The sequence below is a fragment of the Megascapheus bottae genome, chromosome 14 (genome assembly GCF_031878675.1).
Source record: "Megascapheus bottae isolate mThoBot1 chromosome 14, mThoBot2.hap1, whole genome shotgun sequence".
In the NCBI taxonomy this organism is placed as follows: Eukaryota; Metazoa; Chordata; class Mammalia; order Rodentia; family Geomyidae; genus Megascapheus; species Megascapheus bottae.
The window spans coordinates 23,846,449-23,867,048 of NC_143522.1; the positions used below are offsets into that span (position 1 = coordinate 23,846,449).

The window sequence follows — 20,600 nt, forward strand, 5'->3', positions numbered from 1 at the left end:
GAGCCAGATCAACCACTTCATTCTGGTCTTAGCAATGAGACAGGGAATGCCCACGGGAGTTCAGGCTTTACCACCCTACCTCCTTCCCTGCCACCGGGCGCCAGATCACAGCCAAGTGCCTTTGGGCAGAGCTACACAAAAGTGCAGCCCCTTCCTAATCACCACTGGCTCCTCTCCCTACAGTAAGATCCATTTCATCCTCCCCCTCCCACAACCTTTGTCTTCCCCAGAGCTGAGAAACAGGAAGGAAGAGCTTTGAGAGCCTTGAGCAGCCCAGGCATAGGTCCGAATTCAAGCAGAAAATCTTTATTATCTCTTCACAGCAAAGGCCCAAAGGATCTAATTATATCATCCTCTAGAACAACTCTGACAACTCTGGTAACTCAACCTCCCAGCCCACCGCAGATCAAAGCTGCAAACTAAAGCAATGCGGGGGGGGGGGGGTGCAGCAGTGGGCTAACACAGTGGTCTGCTTCCAGAGCAGAGGAACGGGCCTGGGGTTCTGCCACAGACGGCGACTCGGGACAGCTAGCAGCATGCACCACATATTCCAACAGCTGAAACAGAGTTTATGATATTCCCATCACAAAGAGATGATCGATGTTTGAGGCTAGGGATAACTTATGTGCTCCGAGTTGAGCAATAGGTAATGCATAAATGTGCCAACCTCACGCTGTAGCTCACCAGCGTGTGTGTCTATCAATCAAAAACATTTTTTTAAAGGTGAGAATGGATGCTGGCTGGAGAGCTTCAGCGCTGGCAGTAAGAATACAACCGGTAGCTGGGCGCAGTGGCTCACACCTGTAATCCTAACTACTCAGAAGACTGAGATCTGAGGATCAAGGTTCAAAGCCAGCCCGGGCACTAAAGACTGTGACACTCTTATCTCCAACTAACCACTAGAAAATGGGAAGTGGGGCTGTGCCTCAAGGGGCATAGTGAAGTCCCTGGGCTCAGGCCCAAAGTTTAAGCCCCATGACCTACAAAAACAAAAAAAGAACACAACTGGTGTTCTGATGACAAAGAACAGCACACACCTAAGGCTCTGTGCCTTCTGCTGCTGTCCAGCTTCTACAGGGAGGCTTAAAATAATCCAATGTGGTCCAGTGCATTCCTGGGCAGGAAGCAAGGCTCTATCTCAAAAATAACCAACATAAAAGGGGGCAAGAGTCATGGCTCAGCAGCAGAGTGCCTATGGAGCAAGTATGAGAACATGAGGCCCTGGGTTCAAGTCCCAGCACTGACAAAAAAATTAGCATGGATTCCTGGGCACTAAACTTTATAATGATGGGGGGGGGGAAGTGGAGGGGTAAGTGGGTCCCAAAGGACTGGTGCCCACTGGCAGAAGCTGTGGTAGTTGCTAGGCCTTATCACAAACGCAGCCTGTGACCTCCCCATGACCGATTCCTCTACAGCAGGCATATGAGACGTGGAAGCTCCAGATTCTTCCCGAGAGTGGAAGTCTAATTTCTTTCAGGATTTTGTAGCAATGGCTATTTTCATAGATACATCAGAAGACTCTCCTTGGGCTCTCTGTCAGGAAGGTGGGGTCAGTGACCCACCGCAGGCCAGACACACAAGCATCTCCCTGCCAAGCACCTACTGTGTGCCAGGCACTGCAGTGGAGCACAGTTGTGCAGCCCTCTGGGTGTCGCATATGAGGGTTCCCCAAAGGAAACAATGCTGAGCTGAGGGCCCAAGCATGAGGAAGAGCAACCCCTTCAAGACACAGGGATCAGCATGTGCCAAGCCCCGGGGTAAAACACAACGAGGTTTCCCAAACTCTAACTGCCTTGGGGCTAAGGGAGATGGGCTGACAGACAAATGGACACATACTTTTTTCTGTGTCTGAGAGGTAAAAGGAAGTAGGTTTCTTTCTGTGTCAGGTGAGTCATCAGCAACCCTTGGGGGCAGGGCAGAGAAACATCACACACTCTTGTTAGTTACCCACTTTACAAGGTGAGGAGTTAGGGAGCTGTAGGGGGAGCCCTGGGGGAATTCCAGATAGCCAAATAGCCACAGCCAAGACAGACCTCAGAGCCTCCACCAGCCCCCGTCTCCAGCTGTCCTCCCAATCCTTCTCAGCAGATACTGGCTGCAGAGAGGCTGATCAAAGTCTGTGTGAGCTGAAAGATGTCCACAGCCAGCAGCTTCCACACGGAAGGGAAAGTATGTGACATACAGGGTGTAAGGGGAGACAAGGGACAGAAAGGTAGCTGGACAATTAGGAAAATACACGTTACAATATAAAGGCCCTTCAAAAAATGTGAAGGTTGAAGCCAGGTACGAGTGGCTCACACCTGTAATCCTATGATTCAGGAGGCTGAAATGTGAGGACTACGGTTCAAAGACAGCCCAGGCAGCAAAGTGTGTGACACCCTTATTTCCAATTAACTACCAGAAAATAGGAAGTAGAGCTGTGGCTCAACGTGGTAGAGCACTAGCCTTGAGCAAAAGTGCTCAGGGATGGGGCTGGGAGTTTGGCCTAGTGGTAGAGTGCTTGCCTAGCATGCACAAAGACCCTGGTTCGATTCCTCAGTACCAAATACATAGAAAAGCCGGAAGTGGTGCTATGGCTCAAGTGGTAGAGCTCTAGCCTGGAGAAAGTACAAGGACAACACTCAGGCCCTGAGTTCAAGCCCCAGGACTGGCCAAAAAAAAAAAAGTGCTCAGGGACAGTTCCCAGGCCCGAGTTCAAGTCCCATAACTGCCCTCCCCCCCTAAAAAAAAAAAAAAAACCCAAGGGAGGAAGACTCAGGGACTTCTCTCCTCCTGGGTCCACAGACATGTGGGCCATCAACCCTACACTTGCTGGGTAGCATGGAGCTTTGGCCTCGGAGACCTAAACACTGCACTCGGCACACACGAAACACCTAAAGCATAACCTACGCTCCACAGTGGCACATGACCTCCAGGATCTCTTTTGCTGAACTAAGTGTGTTCAGAACACACTTCCTGTTTTCTGGACTCTGAAAATAAATCCTACCACCTATAAATGATGCCTGGGATAGGAAGCTGGGGATTTAGGCAAAGGAAGGTAAGAACGATCCTTTGTGGCCCCAAACTGCACACAGTATGCCTGGCTGTGAACACTTAAAAGGTAAAACTGACTCCTGCCTTGCTGTCTCAGCCATCCTTGGTCCCAGAGGCCGAGAACCAGAAAATCAGCCAGGCTCAGGGCAGAAGCCTCACACCTGGGAAAAGATGCAACTCCCCACCTGCCGCCCCCAACACAACAGGCTACCGTCTGACTGAACCCCCAAGCAAGCCCAAAGGCTGGCCCAGGATCTTACAGCAGGAGGTTCTAAGATCTGCTTCTTAGGGTTTTGCTTCTCAAGGGTTTCCCTAAATTAAGCAGGTGTTTTCCCAGCATTTGCCAATGGACTGCTGACCTGAACTGCCACCAGTCATCGTCTAGGAGATGACTAAAGCAGATAGATAGTTTCCAGTTCCTCTCTTGTTGGAAGACAGATTTTTAAAAAAAATTAAGTCCACATATTCTGCTCTCTACTGACTTACACACAAAGCTGGCCCACTGGCGTAGCCTTCCCTAGTTTCTTACTTAAAAACTACTCATTTCAAAAGCACAACTATGGGGCTGTCCCCTCCACCTGGACGCGGCAGTGCAAGCAGACTGTGCTTCCTCTGAACAGCCAGGCCCACCCGACTCCGCCAGTCCTCACAGGGCTCTGCTCACCACTGCACCAGAGGTCACTACCTGAACTCTGGGGGTCACTGTGCTCTTTGTGGGTGGCCACATGGGTTTTCTACTGCCTGTGCCCTACCCATGGAGAGAAGGCAGACCCTTCTACACGCTGGCTCACATTCAGGGGGGCACCCCTGTGAAGCCCTGTCAGCTTTCTTACGCTCAACACGTGTGGCCCCTCAAGGCACTCACGTAACCAGGCATTCCTGCACTCACTCAGTCAGGCAATGAAGGCATACCAGTAGAGTGCTTCGGCAAGCGCAAACCCACAGGCTGGTGTGCCCTGAGCAGCAGCCTTCTCTTCCCAATGTCTGTCTCTCATATCGAGTCTCATCCACCCCCGCAGATCCTCAGCACCACAGCTCGTGACAGAAAACACCAGTGGCTGGGCTGCACAGAAGCCTCTGAACACCATCCACACCAGCAAATGATGCCCCTGTGAATTCTCTTTCTAGCACCCAATAACCAAACAGAACAGTAGGAAGTGATCAGAAACCAAAGTCCCCCCAAACGTCCCAGGTGAACAGAATGACCTTTGACAAACAACATCTCTTCCTTCCTCCTTCTCAGATGGCCCCGGCTGCTAAGAGCAGTCCTGCTAGAAGCCATGGTGGGTGCAGTAGCGGAGCCCTCGCTCGGCTCCGCCCGGGCCACCAGGAAGTTTACTAAACACAGCCTGGTATCCAGGCTGGCTCTGCCTCTTGGTGCATCCTGGGAACCAAACTTTGCCTGTTCCTAGGAGGCGAGGTGAGGGGTTGGCTGCAGGGCCACCCCAACACTACACACAGGCTGCGAGGCTCGCTAGTCACCCCTGAAGCCAGTGAGTGCCCAGGATGCTGGGCTGCTTGCAGCAATGTCTGAGGATTTTTCTGAATGGCTCCCTCAAGGCCCAAATAGGAAATGTTAGGAAAAATCAACATGCCTATAAGGGAAAAACAAAACATAACAAAATCTCATTTCATCCCTCCTTGTAGACAAATAAGATTAGAGACTAAAGACCAAGAGAGATGAACTAAACATCACAAGCCAGTCTGCCGGTGACCCTGTGTGGACCCTCAGCAGCAAGGAAGGGCAGGCTGGAGCTTGCAAGCCAGCAGGGCTGGCGACAAAGACAGTGACCTTCTAAGGGTCTCAGAATCCACACAAGAGGGCTGCTTCTATTCCAACTGGCCTGAATCTCAGTTCTGGGTTGCTGGGTTGCAAGGGCTGGCCCTTGGCATTCTTAGCTAGCTAGATGCAAGGCTGTGCCATGAAGCTGCAAGAGGGGAAGTTTCTTGGGCCCTAGAAAGTACTTCAAGGAGACTCCAGTAGAGAAGCAAGCAAATACCCCAGGGTTAAACAAAGAGTCCTAAGAGTTCCACATTTTGGGGGGAAGAGGGGTTGGTTATGGGGCTTAAACTCAAGGCCTGTGAGCTGCCCCTTAGCTTTTTTGCTCAAGGATTCTACCACTTTGAGCCAAAAACCACTTCTGGTTTTCTGGTGGTTAACTGGAGATAAGAGTGTCACCGATCTTCCTGCCCTGGCTGGCTTTGAACCTCAATCCTCAGATCTCAGCCTCCCGAGGAGGTGGGATTATAGGCGTGAGCCACCAGCTCCCAGCAAGAGTTCCACTTTGAAGCCATTCTTTGTGTGCCCTGGGCTGCTTCTCCCTAGGGGTCTCCCAACAGTGCTCTGAGCCCTTTCTACAGAGGTCAGCCTTTCTCATCATTGCAGTCTGGATGTGGACTGTCCTTCCTTCTGTCCCCTAGCTCCATGGTAAGAGGCTTAGTCCCCAGAGTATAGCTATTAGAAGATACCTTAAGAGGTAGAGCCTAAATATCACCATCATTTGAAAGGCAGCTCACTGCAGGGTGCCAATGGCTACTCAGGAGGCTGAGATCCCCTATCAAAGCCAGTAAAGTTCATGAGACTCTTACTTCCAATAAACTACCAAAAAGGGATGGGGTGAGCCAAAATAGAGGTATGGCTCAAGTGGCAGAATGCCTGCCTTGAGCAATAGAAGTTCAAGTATAGCACCCAGTCACTGAGTTCAAGCCCTAGGACAGCCCCTTCCCCCCCAAAAAAGAGATGGAGCTTAGTGGGAAGTCTTGAGGTCGCAGTCTGACACCTGAAGCATCAGGGGCAACAGACAGCGCTATGGAACCTCCAAAACTGTGAGCCAAAAAAAACCCTCTTCTCTTTATAAGCGGATCATCTCAGGTAAGTTACAGCAACAGAAACTTGATTAACATGCTCCCCCCTTCTCTGCTGAGAGTTCCTCAATGCCCTATCCAACAGCACCTCCTCCAAGAAGCCCCACAGACCTGCCCAGGCAGGCCTTATTAACTATCCCCTTTTCACCTGGAACAGCATGCTGTCACACTGCCTTGCTTCAGGACGGCTGCTGTTATTGGATTCTTCTTCCTCCCCTCTTTGCCCCAACACAGGCTGAGAACTTGCTGCCCAGTGCGTCTATTCTCCATGGTGGACACAGACACTCACTGCAGTCTGTGCACACAGCCCCGAGCACCTTTCCATGAGGAAGAGAAAGCTCAGGACCAAGGCCACACCACTGAGTGACTCTTCATGAAGCTCCCACAGCTGTTCTCAAGGCCCCAGCCATCTTCACAGAAGGTTCTCTCAGGAATTGCACGAGGGGTCTTTCCATGGGAATCTCCACTGACATTTAGAATACAAGAAATATCAGGACAGACGATGGTGGCTGCCAGACGCCTCGTGTGGGAGCACAGGGAATGGTCAAGCCCACAGGTAACCACGTGTGTGCCTGTGAACAAGCTCCTGCCAGCTCAGCTGGGCTTCTGCATCTGCTCAGATGGTTCCTTCCCATTCTTACCAGCTAGCTCGGGCAGGATCAGTGATTCACAAGTACTTGCACCAAACCACCATGGTACTTGCACGCAAACCACGAAAGGAAACCCGTTCTCTTCCAGCACCACTGTTCTGGGACTTAACAGAGAAACAAATCTGCAAACACCCTGGCTTCCTGTCACAAATCTCATCTTTTTCCATGTGTGGCCCAGTGACTGGCCCAGCTGCCAAGGAAGAGGTGCTGCAAAGCTGGAACCAGTCTGTTCCACCCAGCACCCTTCCCTCCTGTTGCAGACAGAGCAGAGCAGAGGGGAGCCCTGAGTATTCCAGCAGAACGCAATCATCAGAAGACATGGAAATGGTTCCGTGGTTCTGCACAATGGTGCAGAGACCACAGCAGGTCATCACAGTGGGGAAAACAAGAGTGGTGCGGGCAGGGCTGAGTGTCACTTGACCTTGACAACTGCTACTGCCGCTGGCCTTTAAACAACTGTAAGGACCAGCAAGGTGAGGAGAAGGAGGAGGAGACAGAAGCCAGCCCCTAGCAACATGCCGTGTTCATTCGGCCCCTAGTCCATTTTGGCTCTGATCTGACCCTTCAGCCTAAGTTAGGATGGTTTGTGTGAAGATGAGGCAAGCAGGGAGGGTGGATGACGAGGTGGAAGGGGAGGGAGGCCAGGGAGGCACATGGAGGTGGCAGTGAGTATTAACCTGCATCGGTGCCTGCACCCATGGGCACCTATGGGACCAGTGTAGCTGGCAGGAAGAATGCAGGCCCTGGTGCTGGGAACAGGCAAAACGGTGATGGAAGAGGAGGAGTGAAGCCAAGCCCTGGTGGCTCACGCCTGTAAATCCTAGCTACTCAGGATGCTGAGATCAGAGGACTGTGGTTCAGAACTAGCTCAGTAAGAAATGCTCAAGACTTTATTTCCAATTAACTAGCAAAATTCTTGACTGAAAACATGGCCCAAGTAGTACAATACCAGCCATGAGCAAGAAAACCGAATGAGATTAGGAAGCCCAAGTTCAAACCTCAATACTACCATACAAACACCAAAGCGACAGCATAGGCCAGATACCGATAGAGTGTAGCCACGGAGACACAAGGCAAAGGAGACTACAACACTCAGTCCTGAGAAACCTGAACTCAATTGTGAATGGCTCTGAGAGGAGGAGGATTTTTCTTCAAATTGCATCTTATGAAAGTGAGGGGCAAGGGCCTAAAGCAAAGCTGGACCCCAGGTTTTGCTGAGAAGCGAAGCCTATGCAACGAGATGTGGGATGGCAGTCTCCCTGGAGACCTGGACATTCAGGACACATGGTTGCAAAGCCTTAGTCCATCAGAGAGGAAAGGAAAAACACCCAGAGACGACAAAGACAGAACAAAGGGCAGGGGTGGGGAAGGGGGGGCAGGGAAGGGGTTTCAGTTTAGAGGGCAGAAACTCAGCACAAGTTTTAGATGCAGATTCTGGTGCTGTTACATGAAGTACGTCCTCACATTTGCTGACCATCCCTGACCTCTACCCCGTGGAGAAGAAAGCAGATGGCTGACTCCTGCTGTCTGACAGGCACAGGAGCAAAGTCAGATGTACAAAACCCTTCCTATGAGCCTCGACACCTCCATTTCTCAGGTGGGATACAAGGGAACAAATGTCTAGTTTCTCCAGACATTTAGTGCTACTCTACGGGAAGCCGGGACCTGACTCCTCTGCAATATGAGTCAAAGCGACCCAAACTGTTCAAATGTTTTAATGAACACTACAGGGCCTAACCCATCTGCCAAAGAGAGCTCTGGGGGCCCTGTGCCACGAGAGAGATCCAACTAGTCGGGAAGCATTTCCCTCCACCCGAGGCTATGGCACCATTTTTTTTAGAAGCCAATTTTGCTCTGTGTTTAAAAAGAAACATAAGATGCTTCACACATCTATTTTTAAAGTGTAAGACTAAAAACGCTATCTCATAACTATGTCTGCCTCTCTGCTCGTGGCACATGCATCTTCTTGTTTGCTAGTGGATGTCCTCTGTCATCCAGCCTCCCTTCTACCCCATTCCCCAGGGATCCCTGTCAAACCCACCCTTCCATGCGCCATGGCCACCTCTGCTTCCAGCTGGAAGGCAAGGCCGGCCACAGCCGCTGTCTGACGTATCAGTCAGCCCTGCCAGGGCCTCTGAGCGCAGGCCTCAGGTATCAGGTATCGTTCTGCTTCTTAGCTCCCCAGCGCCATCACACCACTTCTGAGGCAAGACCAGAGCTTTTCAATGGACATGTCCTGACTGTGTGTCATCATCATTCTGGGCCACTCACCACACCTACCTGACAGCAGCTAGAAATCATCTTCTGGTTTTCAAACCAGTAAACAATTCAATTCTATAAAATCGTAAGATAAAACCACCAAATCAGACACCTGAAGCAGGTGAATTTTGTGCTATGTAAAGTCTCAATAAAACTTAAAAAAACAAACAAACAAAAACAAGTTAGGCACCATTGGCTCATACCTGTAACCCTAGCTACTCAGGAGGTTGAGCTCTACAGATCATAGTTCTATGCCAGCCCAGGAAGAACAATCCTGAGACGATTTGTTTCCAACAAACTACTCAGAAAAGGCTGGAAGTGGTGCAGTGGCTCAAGTGGTAGAGCATTAGCCTTGAGCACAAACAGGCCCAGAACTGGAAATAAATAAGTAAATTAGCATCCATTTCTCTGTAGCTATTTCTGTTCAGTGCCACACAGCAAGTACGGATCTAATACTCTCTACACAGGGACAATATTTCCATTTCTGGGGTGGGGAGAGGTGCCCGGTGGGGGTTGGGGGAGGAAATAGGCTTTCACAACAGGTGCATCAGGGAGACAGGTGCATACAAAGGTGACAGGATGGCAGGGGATGGGGAGGATGTGTTTATTATTAGGTTGAATTGTACCCCACTGTCATTTTTAACAGCCAAAAAAGGTAGAGGACATGACACTGAGCATAAACAGTATCACAGGTCCCCATGGAAGACAGATCTGTCGGCTTCCTAGAAAGATGCTTCCTTCCTGGTCTCTGATCTCAGAGCTATCACAGTAGAATCCGACTCCATGGTTCTTGGGGAACTGAAACCCCCCACAACGGAGACATCTAAGTTCAGAGCCATCTCCTCCTCCAGAGGGACAAACTGAAAGGGACACAGAAGTGTCCTTTCATGACACTCACTGCTGGACACTCCGTCTAGTAGCTGGGGTCACCTATCACCACACCAGTGGTCACACCCACCACACTGGAGGGCCAGGAGGGACCCCTTCATTCTGTGTGCGCGCTTAGCACCTGTGCTGGCACTGGTGCTTAAACTTGGGAGCTGGGCACTGTCCCTTAGCTTTTTTGTTCAAGGCTGGCACATTAAGCCACAGGTCCAATACTGGCTTTCTGCTAGTTAGTTGGAGATTAAGAGTCGCACTGTCTTTCCTGCCTGGGTTTGGCTTTGAACCTTGACCCTCAGATTTCAACATCCTGAAAAGCTAGGTAATCCTGGGACCCATTCATTCTTAAGGAAGAAATATATGCTCTTGGCTTAGCGCCTCAAGGCAATAAAATGCTCCACTCTTTAAAATCTCACCAGAACATCACGTGCTTGCACTGTGCTGGCAGCCGAAGCTCTGTAGCTGACAGCTGTCCAAAGCCTACAGCACTGCCCAGCCGCTGCAGGGAAGAGGGGGGTAGGGGGAGTCCACTCACCGGACAGTGGGTCTTTGCCAATCATCAAAACATTGGGCAAATTCATTACGATCAGCTGCTGGAGAACTTCCTGCAGAGACAATGGGAAAAGACATCGTTAAGGAAGAGGAAACGTGAGTAAAAGTCTATTAGGCAGATTCCAGCTAATCAAGACTGAATATGCAGCTTCTAAAGGGCAACGAGGAAGATACTCGATTACAGGCTGCCCAACTGCAACGTCCCAGTCTCACTCTACTTCTATCTTGGTCTTTATCAAGTAAAGTTTTTATCTGCTTATGTAGAGAGACTTTGGGAAAAAGATGACTAGCATGCTAGGAACTTGAAAGTTTCTTTTGAAAAGATAACCTTCTCATCCATTATTTCTTTCCTTAACTACTTTTTTTTTATCATAAGCTTATTTGATTAAAGTAGATTAGGGTATAAAAACCTAAGTGCTGCCACTGAGCTTCTAGAGCCTGAGGATTCGGGATCCCTGGTTAGGCAGGGCTTTTTTGTGCAAGTCGTAGATGAGCGTATTTGGCCTAGACAGGAGCAACCTCCTGGGAGAAGATCCATTAGGACCTGCCGCTGAGAAGCCTGCCCCTTCAAAGGACCGTTGGCAACTGGTGGCTCATGCCTGTAATCCTAGCTACTCAGAGACTGAGATCTGAGGACCTCAGTTCAAACCCAGCCTGGGCAGGAAAATTTGTGAGACACTTAGCTCCAATTAACCGCTAGAAAACCAGAAGGGGTGCCATGGCTTAAGATGGTGAAGGACTAGCTTTCAGCAAAAAGAGCTCAGGGCCAGCACCAAGGCCCAGAGTTCAAGCCTCATTACCATCAACAACAACAAAAAGAACAAAGACAATGAGCCATCTTTCAATGGCTCCTTGTCCATACTGGAAACTTGGGAGAGAAGCTGCTAAGCCACAAGGCAATACCTTACTTCCTACTCCCACCAGAACGGTCCCTCACTCTCCACTGGAGACTGTCCAGAAGCTGGGGTTACATGTCACCATGTCAACTGCAGCTCTTTTCTCACCCACATCTCAGGTGCTAAGTCCTGGCAGTGAGGCAGCCCAAGTGCATGAGCCATGTGAACAGCCATGTCCTCCAGGCTCGGAAAGCTCAACGTGAAAAATGGTCCCACAACCACTCAAAGACTCAATTTGGATGGGAAATTTCCAATAGAAAATCCTTCAAGTGTATACAAGATTTCACAAAATGTACAGCTGAGCTCATTCCCTGAGCGGTTCCAAACACACTTAAGCATATCCCACAAACGGAACTGTGTTATTTCAATTTCCAACTAGAACGATAAACTCACTTTAGACACACTAGCTATGTCCTGAAGCCACCCCACAATGGTGTCAGAAGCCTCAGTGGCTGCAGGGTTCCCTCACACCTTTACCCTTCCCTAGGAAAGCCCCACAGCCGTGTCAGAGGACCCGGCCGTGTTGGGGCTCCCAGGCGACAGGCCAGACCCTCAGTTCAGCAGGACGTGAGGAGCGTGCTGAGAGACCCCCTCCTGTGAGACCCAGCCAGTGGGGCTGAGGAATAGAAAGCCACTGTGAAGGCTCAGCTGCCACGTCTGCTCAGGGGCCCCTGGCTCTACCCTGGCCAAGTGATGCTGGAACGTGGCTTACCACCCTGCTCCCGGGAGCCCCCTGCCCCCCCCCCACGACTGCCACCCAAACACCAAGTCACATCCTGAGCCTGCAGGGGGAGGAGAGACATGAATATCATAATGGGAGGGTTTTCCACCCCTCCCTGTCCTTCCCTCTGCCTTTTAGGCTTGCTTTCAGAACTTGATACAGGATTACTAGGGGAAACCCCAGAATTGTTTCTTCTTATAAATGAAGATAGACTAATTGCATCCTGGGATGGCCCACTGACAGTTAATTGCTTTAACCAATCCCCTGACAAACTGGGTCAGAGGAGGGTGTGTTTACACTGTGTACTAGCAGCCTGAGTTGTCCACATCATCTGGCCCCCCAACCCAACCCAGAAGCAGGCAGGAAAGTAATTTATAAGGGAGGGAGGGAGCGGAGGCAGGGAGGGGGCCTACCTCAACCCCTGGGCCTCAAGTCTAAATGCAGGACTCATCATCCAAGGTGATGAACAAAACAACCAGGGGGGGAGAGGCTTGGATCCTGGCTGGGAGCACCTGGCATCCCAGCTGTGGAGGGGTTGTGGGGGCAGCAACTGTGCCAACAAGCCCAGCAAGCTGCCTTCCAGATCGCCAGTTTGCCAGGAGGCATAGGGTAGCCCAAGGCCATGAACGCAGTATCTCAAGGCCTGTGGCATCGGCTGTCGGCAGTCACCCCGGTAGCATTCTGGGAACTGAAACCTAAGAGGAAGCCAAGCAGATTCCAAATATGTGAAGTGTTAAACACATACATTTCATAGAAAGGAAAACTCATAGGAGATAAGACCAAAATGTCTCTCTTAGAGTGACCAGGACTAGAAAACATTTCCCCAGCATTTTCTAAGGATTCTGCCCCTTTAAAATAACCTACTTCTTGCAGCCTGGGTTCCCACACAGAAAATCTAGAGGCACCTTTTGAGCAGACATCTAAGCTGCCAGCAAAACAAACCCACTGAAAGAAAAAGTACCTGTTTATCCTTTCCTGAGACAAATCACATACATCCAAAATGAAAAATGAGGGCAGGGGGTGTGGGTGAGTGACAGGATGCTTGTCTGGCAGGTGCAAGGACCTGGTTTAATTTCAAGCATTGAAAAAAATAATAATAATAAAAATTTGAGTCACAAAACGAAAATTGAGAGTTGGCCATCAGTGACTCATGCCTGTACCCCCAGCTACTTAGAAGGCTGAGCTCTGAAGGCCTCAGGATCTGAAAGGATCTTTCCATTCCGGCCAGAAAAGTCTATAAGACTCATCTCCAACTCACCACCAATGGAGATGTGGCGCTGTGGCTCAAGTGGTAGAGCACAACTCTTGAATACAAATGCATCCATGTCCTGAGTTCAAGCCCCCAAACTAGCAACACATATGCATGCATATGCAAGTATACACGCTCACACTGAGGAAAAAGTCAATGGATTTGACACTTCTTAGGAAAGGGAGCACTCAGAGCACAGGTTTTTAAAGGCAGATGCTTAAGTGTCCCAGAAGAGCCAAGCACTGGTGATTCATGCATGCAATCCTCGCTAATCAGGAGTCTGAGTTCTGAGAATCCTGGTTTGAAGTCACCCTGTCAGACTTAAAAAACCAGAAATGGAGCTGTGGCTCATGGGGTAGAGAGCTAGCTTTGAACAAAAAAAGATCAGGGGCCGGAGCCAGGAGTTTGGTCTATTGGTAGAGTACTTTCCTAGCATGCACAAAGACCCCAGTTCATTTCCTCAGTACCACATACATAGAAAAAAGCTGGAAATGGTGCTATGGCTCAAGTGGTAGAGCGCTACCCTTGAGAAAGCCCAAGGACAGTGCTCAAGCCCTGAGTTCAAGGCCCAGGACTGGCAAAAAAAAAATCAGGGACAAGTTCAAGCCCCAGAACTAGCACCAAAAGGAGGGAGAAAAAAAATAAAAATTAGAGTCCCAGAAGATGCCCACCCACTCCTGAAGCAAAAAAAGGAGCCTCTCAGGAAAGCCTCAACATCCAGCCGGTAGGTCATCCAAGGTCATCTGCTTCCACTCCAACAGAAGGGCTATTCTGTCCTCATGTGGAAAAGAAAACATGAGATCCCAGAAACCATTCAGGGTAAAGACACTTTTGTGTGTACGTATAGCAAAGTTCATTGAGCTTGACTTTCTACCAGAAACACAGGGATTTCTGAGTTGAGAATAATGACTTCATTTTAAAAAAAAGTGAAGTCTCCCCTAAACCTCGAGGAAAAGAATCTTAAAGATAGATCAATATTATATTTTGAAAGGAAGAAAAAAAAGAGCAGCTGAAGGCCAAGTGCTCAGTGTACAAGACAGCCCCATGGGGCTACTGAATGCCTCTGTTAGTGAAAAGTCCACGAGGAAGATCCCAGAAAAGTTAAGACAAACCCCCAGCAACAAGCAGCAGCAGGAAAGTGATGCTCAAGGTTTCCAAGGAAACCGGGATTGTCCAGGCAGAAAAGGAGCCTTTGAGGCAGAGGCAAAAGAAAACCACCAAGAGCCTGACTATTGATCTACCTACAGTCTTGGAGTAGAGACCGGAAGCAGGAACGTGAGTGTGTCGCATAGTATAAGCAGCCTGCACACCTACAAGGTAGGGCAAGGCTCAGACCTCAGCAGAGGCACATAGTGGCCTGGCTGCGAGCCAAGAGCAGGAGAGTGGACACTCAAGGCACACAGTACAGGGGTACTGCCAAAGGCTTCCCAGAGGCAGTGGCTTCTGACCCTGGCTGTGGCAAATGCCTAGGAGCCTGATAAATGAAGGACAGGATGGGAAGGGTTCTAGCCTTCTCCTAGCAAATGAAGCCTTGCTGACTCCAAGTTCTACACTGAAGGATATGGGCATGTGTCCTACCCAACCTTACCACTTAATCACTCATCTTCCAAACCCCAGCCCAAATGCCACCTTCTCCATGCAGCAGGTAAAGCCTGCAATCCCATATGGTTTTTCTCCTTGCATAGTCCTACCACTCAGCCACGCACTCTCGTGGCACCTCCCATACTGTGCTCCTCAATCCGCATTCAGAGGTAGAAAAGGCCACAGGCAGCGACAGCTGGGAAAGCAAGAACAGAACAGAAAGATTCTGTGTAGCTATCTTCCATGCTAGAAATATAATAAACCAAGTCTTAGAATTGCTCTAAGCCGGGCGCCAGTGGCTCACGCCTGTTATCCTAGCTACACAGGAGACTGAGATCTGAGAACTGAGGTTCAAAGCCAGTCCAGGCACTAAAGTCTATGAGACTCTTATCTCCAGTGGCACTCCAGTGGTTCAGAGTGGTAGAGTGCTAGCCTTGAGCTAAAGAGCTAGGGGACAGTGCTCAAGCCCAGAGTTCAAGCCCCACGACGGACCAAAAATATCTCTCCTAGGAGAAAATTACAGGCAGAATTACGTGCAGATCTCACAGGGTGACCTTGAGAACAGCACAGCACTAGCTGTGGGTCAGGCAGGAGATGCACCCACAGGCCACTGTGGTCAGAAGTACCCTACAAGTCTTTTGCACGCATGGTGGCATTGATGGTCATTGCTGTTGACTAACACTCCTCCATATGCCCGGCTCAAAACCTCTCCCCTGGAGCTTGCAATGTTGCTGAACAAATCATGAGCCAAATAACAAGATGGTGTTGGAAATATCTAAGCACAGACAGATTCCCGCCTCTTATCTCCTTCCAACTTGCTCATGCGATAGACAGGAGAAGAATCACCTGCAGGCCTATATCAGGTGTCAGTAACAGGATCTGGAAAGCTCCAGAGCTAGAGGAACTGGGTCTGGTGAGCTGGCCCCATACCACACTGGCTCTCCTCAGCCACACCAACATCTTCCCCAGCTCGAAACAGTCACACCCGCCTCTCTGGCCCAGGAGATCACACCTCCCTGGTGCCACCCCTGGGAAGGCAACAGCGATTCGACCCCACTAATCACAAGTCCTAGCCTGCTTCCTTGGAATGTTATAGCCAAGAGCATCGTTTTCTAATTTATCTGTGGAAAGTTAACATAAACAGTGATTTACCCGCACAATCTGCTCAAAGCAGGGTCCTGGGGCCCAGGCTCAACTTGTTATTATTCCATCTGCCCGAACCAGGCCAGATGACGAGAGGGGGACCCCACCCCCACCAGTAGTAATGAAGTGTTCCAGGTGCCCACGCTGCCGCAGAGCTGCTGATAGACTCAATCCATCTGTTCCACCTCATTTCAATTAATCTGGGATCCCCAAGGGCCAAAATCCAGCCGATCTGCACAAGACAAGACTGGTGGCGGCAGCTTCTCTAATTAGGCCATAAGAGTTCCAGGATTGGCAATTTTAAGGCTTGTCTGAAGCCACCAAAGCACCAGACACTTACTCTGCGCACACTTTGCAGCTGCCTGTGGTCAAGGCTGGGTTTGCAGAGCCAAGCATAGGCCATTCTGTGGAAAGGTAAATGGTTATTTCCTCTGGACTGACAGAAACTATAGGGTAGAAACACCTGGACCCCAATGCCATCAAGTGAGGGCAACACCACCAATGCTTTTGCTGCGTGACCTGGGGGCAATGGATCCCACTCTGAGCTGCAGCCTCGCCTATAGCAGGGCGGGCTTTGGCTTCTTCAGAAAGAGAAGGAGACGAGGACAGGAGGAGCACAGCACAGCTCTCGTGAGAGGAGCCCGGGGCTGCTAGCTCTGTCCATAGGCAACTGTCTACATGTCTTTCCAGGAAGAACCTGGGGGACGCCGACAGAACGGGCCTGGAAGGCAGCTCAAGCAGCAGAGAAACACCTGCCCTGTTCCTTTAGGGCTGTCTCCCGATGCCAACCAGCCTGCATACAATCCAAGCCCCTGGCCCCAGGATTGAGGTAGCTTGGGGAGCAGGGCAGGGCATCTGTCCACAGAAAGGAGCTGTCAGTGGTGCTTCAAGGATGGTTTGCATGGTAGACGCATACCTGGTCATCTGGTCACATGAGTCGGCAGTTGTGGATTAACCACTGCAGGAGGCCATCGATGGCCGCAGGGCTGGGGGAGTGTGAACACACATCGATGGCCCACAGAGCCCAGTCGGGAGGGGGAGGGGGAAACCCCACATTTTAAAAGCAGACGTGCTGAGCTTTGAGAATTGTGATTCAAAGCCAGCCACAACAGGAAAGTTTGTGAGACTTTATCTCCAATTAACCACCAGAAAGACAGAAGTGGACGACCTGTGGCTCTAAGTGGTAGAATGCTAGTCTTGAGTACAAAAAGCTTGGGGCCAATGCCCAGGTCCTGAGTTCAAGCCCCACAACTGAAGCAACTTCCAAGCTGAGCAGGTCCGCACACTCTGTCCTGTTCTCCCGGCCCACTGAAGCCACCCCTTGCGACCGAAAGGCCAGGCAGTGTCGAGCTAACACTAGAAGTCCAAGTTCTTGCCAGGCAGGGGAGTGGGGAGGAAAAAGCAGATGTGTGTGTATGGGGAATGGCACTGGGTGACAGAGGTGTGGCCACAGTGAACTGCAGCCACACTGCCAGAGGGCAGTGAGGCCCCCTTCAGATCACCAGGTCTGTGCCCACTCCCCCCATGGCTCCAGGCAGGTGGGTGGCTGGCAGCTGGTTCCTGGCAGGTACCTGCTCTGGAAACCCACTGAGCTCAGTGGGGGAAGGAAGGCCTTCCCCACCCAGCACAGTCCCTCCCCTTCCGGTGCCACTCCACTGCTCTTCCACCGGGCATCTCCCTGCCTGAATATGCTGCCCACTCCTCTCACTTCCAGGGTACAAGTCAGAGTAGGACTGGCAGCAGGCACCTGGGAGCCTGCCAGGGCCTGTGTGGGCAGGAAAGGCAGGTAGGGGGTAACACCAGGCCCTCACCCCGTGGCCCAGCCAACTCATTCCTCCCCTGTACCTCATTGAGAATTCTGAGGGCCTGTCTGGGCTCAGTAGGAGGGTGCCCTGGTGGCCTAGTGACACTTGCTCAGCTGAGCTGCACCAGCGCATGACTGACAGGAGGGCTGACAGGAGGGCCAGGAAGCTGCCAGTGCTCCAAGAGCACCAAGAGGGAAAAGCCTGCAAGGCTCAGCTCCTAGAGCCACAGCTTCGCCTTGAGGGCACCAAATTGCTCCACCACCAAAACCTGATTCTTGGCCAGCAGGAAGCGGAGGGAGGGCAACTCGAGACACAGGAACTCTAGGAAGGCCAGTTTCGTGAGAAGTATCTCAGCAGGAAGTGAAAATCTCAACAGATGTTATGGAGTTCGTGGCTGCCCTGCAGGGGAGGGGAGGGGACAAGCAGGAGTGGGGGATGGTCAACAGTCTGGCTCCCCCCCACACACACAATGCAATCATTCTGTCCTGCACCACCCTTTGCCAGGCCCACCATGACTAAAAGCCTTCCCTCTAAGCCCTCTGTTGACAGTGACCTACCTCTTCCTCTCCAGTGCTTTCCCCAAGTCTGCCTCCACCCCTGCACAAAAAGGCCCTGGGTTCCAGTTCACTGGACTCACCTCATGGCCCCCAGGAGACCCTCCAACTGCCAGCTAAATAACAGGACTGGCTGTGAGCAGGACCTGAAAGCCAATGTGACAGCCTACCTACAGGGCAAAGGCCCCTTGATTTACGCCTGTGGCTTATGCATGTAATCCTAGCTAGTAGGAGGCTGAGAAATGAGGAACATGGAAGCCAGTGTAGTGGGGTGGGGGAAAACAACACAAATCTCAAGAGACTCTAATCTCCAATTAACAACCAAAAAGCCAGGTGTGGAGATGTGGCTCCAATGGTAGGTCCAGTGCCAGCTGGGAGTAAGAGAGTCAAGCAAGAGCATAAGGTCTGGAATTCAAGCCCCAATATGGAAACAAAACAAACCTAGTTAACAATAGCTGAGTAAATCAGAAACGGGGTCAGATTACTCTGTATCACTCATTAATTCCTAAGGTGGGCAGGCAGAGCCATCCAGAGGCCTCTGGTATCTTACTTGCTATAGGAAATGAAAAGGTGAAGAGGTAGAAAATATATGTTGCATCTATGTCCAAGGAAGCACTAAATCACTAAATGCTGATGATCAAGTATGACCCACCCCCAAAAAAAAAAAGGCAATTACAAACACGGAGAAAAGGCTTTGACAAAAATGGGAGTTAGGTTCGTAAGAATGCAGTGTGGCAGGGTAAAGAGGCAGAGTTAGAGTACTGGGCCAAGGCCCAGTGGCTCACGCCTGTAATCCTAGATACTCAGGAGGCTGAGATCTGAGGATCATGGTTCAAAGACAGTTTGGGTAACAAAATCTGTGAGACTCATCTCCAACTAATGAAAAAACAGAAGTGGAGCTGTGGCTCAACTGGAAGAGAGCCGGCTTTAAGCAAGAAAAACTCTGAGACAGAGCCCAGACTCTGAGTTCAAGCCCCAGTACCAATTTTTAAAAATTCAGAGTGACCCTTGCCGTCCAGGGGACTCTCCGGCCCTGTGCACTACTGTCACAATGGCAGTTCATACAAACGAGTGCCAAGCACAGCATCCCAAACGGGGCAAATGATGCCACCACAGGGGACAAGTGACATGTGTGGTCACTCAAGAGTGAGTGAAGCATAGGTCTCTTGGTCCTGAAGAGTCGACGAGGTCAAATTCAAGGTCCTGCTGACTTTTTTAAGCCCACAGGACTCAGAAGGACTGCACATTCCAAGAGACGCTAAGAAGTGCAGGTGCTGTGTGAAATACCGCCGAGAATATGCTCATCTGGAGGAACAAGACCTGGGAAATCACAACCTACACAAGATTTGAGCTCATCAGAAGCCAGAAGGACCAGAACGGTGGTGAGAGCTCCCCAGCACAGGGTGTTGAGGACCTGGGCTCTTTGGATCTGGATGCCCTGAAGGAGAACCCCAGCCATTCATTGCACTGCAGTCAGCGGCAGCCATGCTGCGACCTACATTTCACATGGTGGCACAGGCTGTGACCTGAGAGGAGGGAAGGCTTGACCTCTGGCCTGGTGGAGATTACCATCTTGTAAGACATGTGCCCACATGTGGAAGCAATCATCAGAAAAGGTGACACAGGACACAAGTAGCTTACAGAGAAGCTGAGGTCACAGTAGTCAGCAGGCGCCATGGAGAATGGAGACCTGAGCTGAATGGACAGGTGGTAGCCAAGTAGAAGCACGAGGAAGGTAACTACAGAAACACGGAATCCATCCCAACCCTGCCAATGTAGCTTTAGCAGGGAGAGCGAACGTCTCCAGCATGCTCCGAACTGAGTTAACCACTGAGCACTGCCCCAGGCTCTCAACACTTACCACTGGTCCATGTCACGGCCACCTGCAAACCCCTCACCTTTCTCAGCGGAAAAGCATCTGCTTAGCAAGATGCTCTCAAACTCCAGTACCACCCCCTAAAAACCAAAAACAAACATGGCAACAGGGTATGGTGGTTCATGCCTGTAATCTTAGCCACTCAGGAGGCTGAGATATGCTCGGTACAGTTTGGAGCCAGTCAGGCAGGAAAGTACGTCAGACACTTATTCCCAAGTGACCACCAAAAAAGCCAAAATAGAGCTGTGTCTCAAGTGGTAGAAAGCTAGCCTTGAGCCACAAAAAGCTAAGGGACAGCTTGCAGGCCCTGAATTCAAGCCTCAGGGCCACTCCCTGGCTGTTTTCCACCCATTTTCATTACGTCTATAAATATTCCTAGAGAGTATATTCATTTAGTTGTTTTTAACCTTAGTAACAAAGGAATCATGTGAGGTGTGATATCTGGGAGCCCGCTATTTTTACCTAATATTTATGCATTGCTAGAAGCCATCTGCAGTGGCACAGTTAATCTGTTTAGACAGCTGGATAATATTC

General features: G+C 50.5%; 1 protein-coding gene across 1 annotated transcript in view; it reads right to left on the bottom strand.

The window, feature by feature from the left end:
• Positions 1 to 20,600, bottom strand: part of Ccdc88c (coiled-coil and HOOK domain protein 88C) — a 110,693-nt gene that overhangs the window by 53,942 nt on the left and 36,151 nt on the right. Inside the window, exon 4 of the mRNA XM_090344707.1 lies at positions 10,225 to 10,294. Coding sequence (XP_090200833.1) covers positions 10,225 to 10,294 — 70 coding nt within the window. The remainder of the gene's footprint in view (positions 1 to 10,224; positions 10,295 to 20,600) is intronic.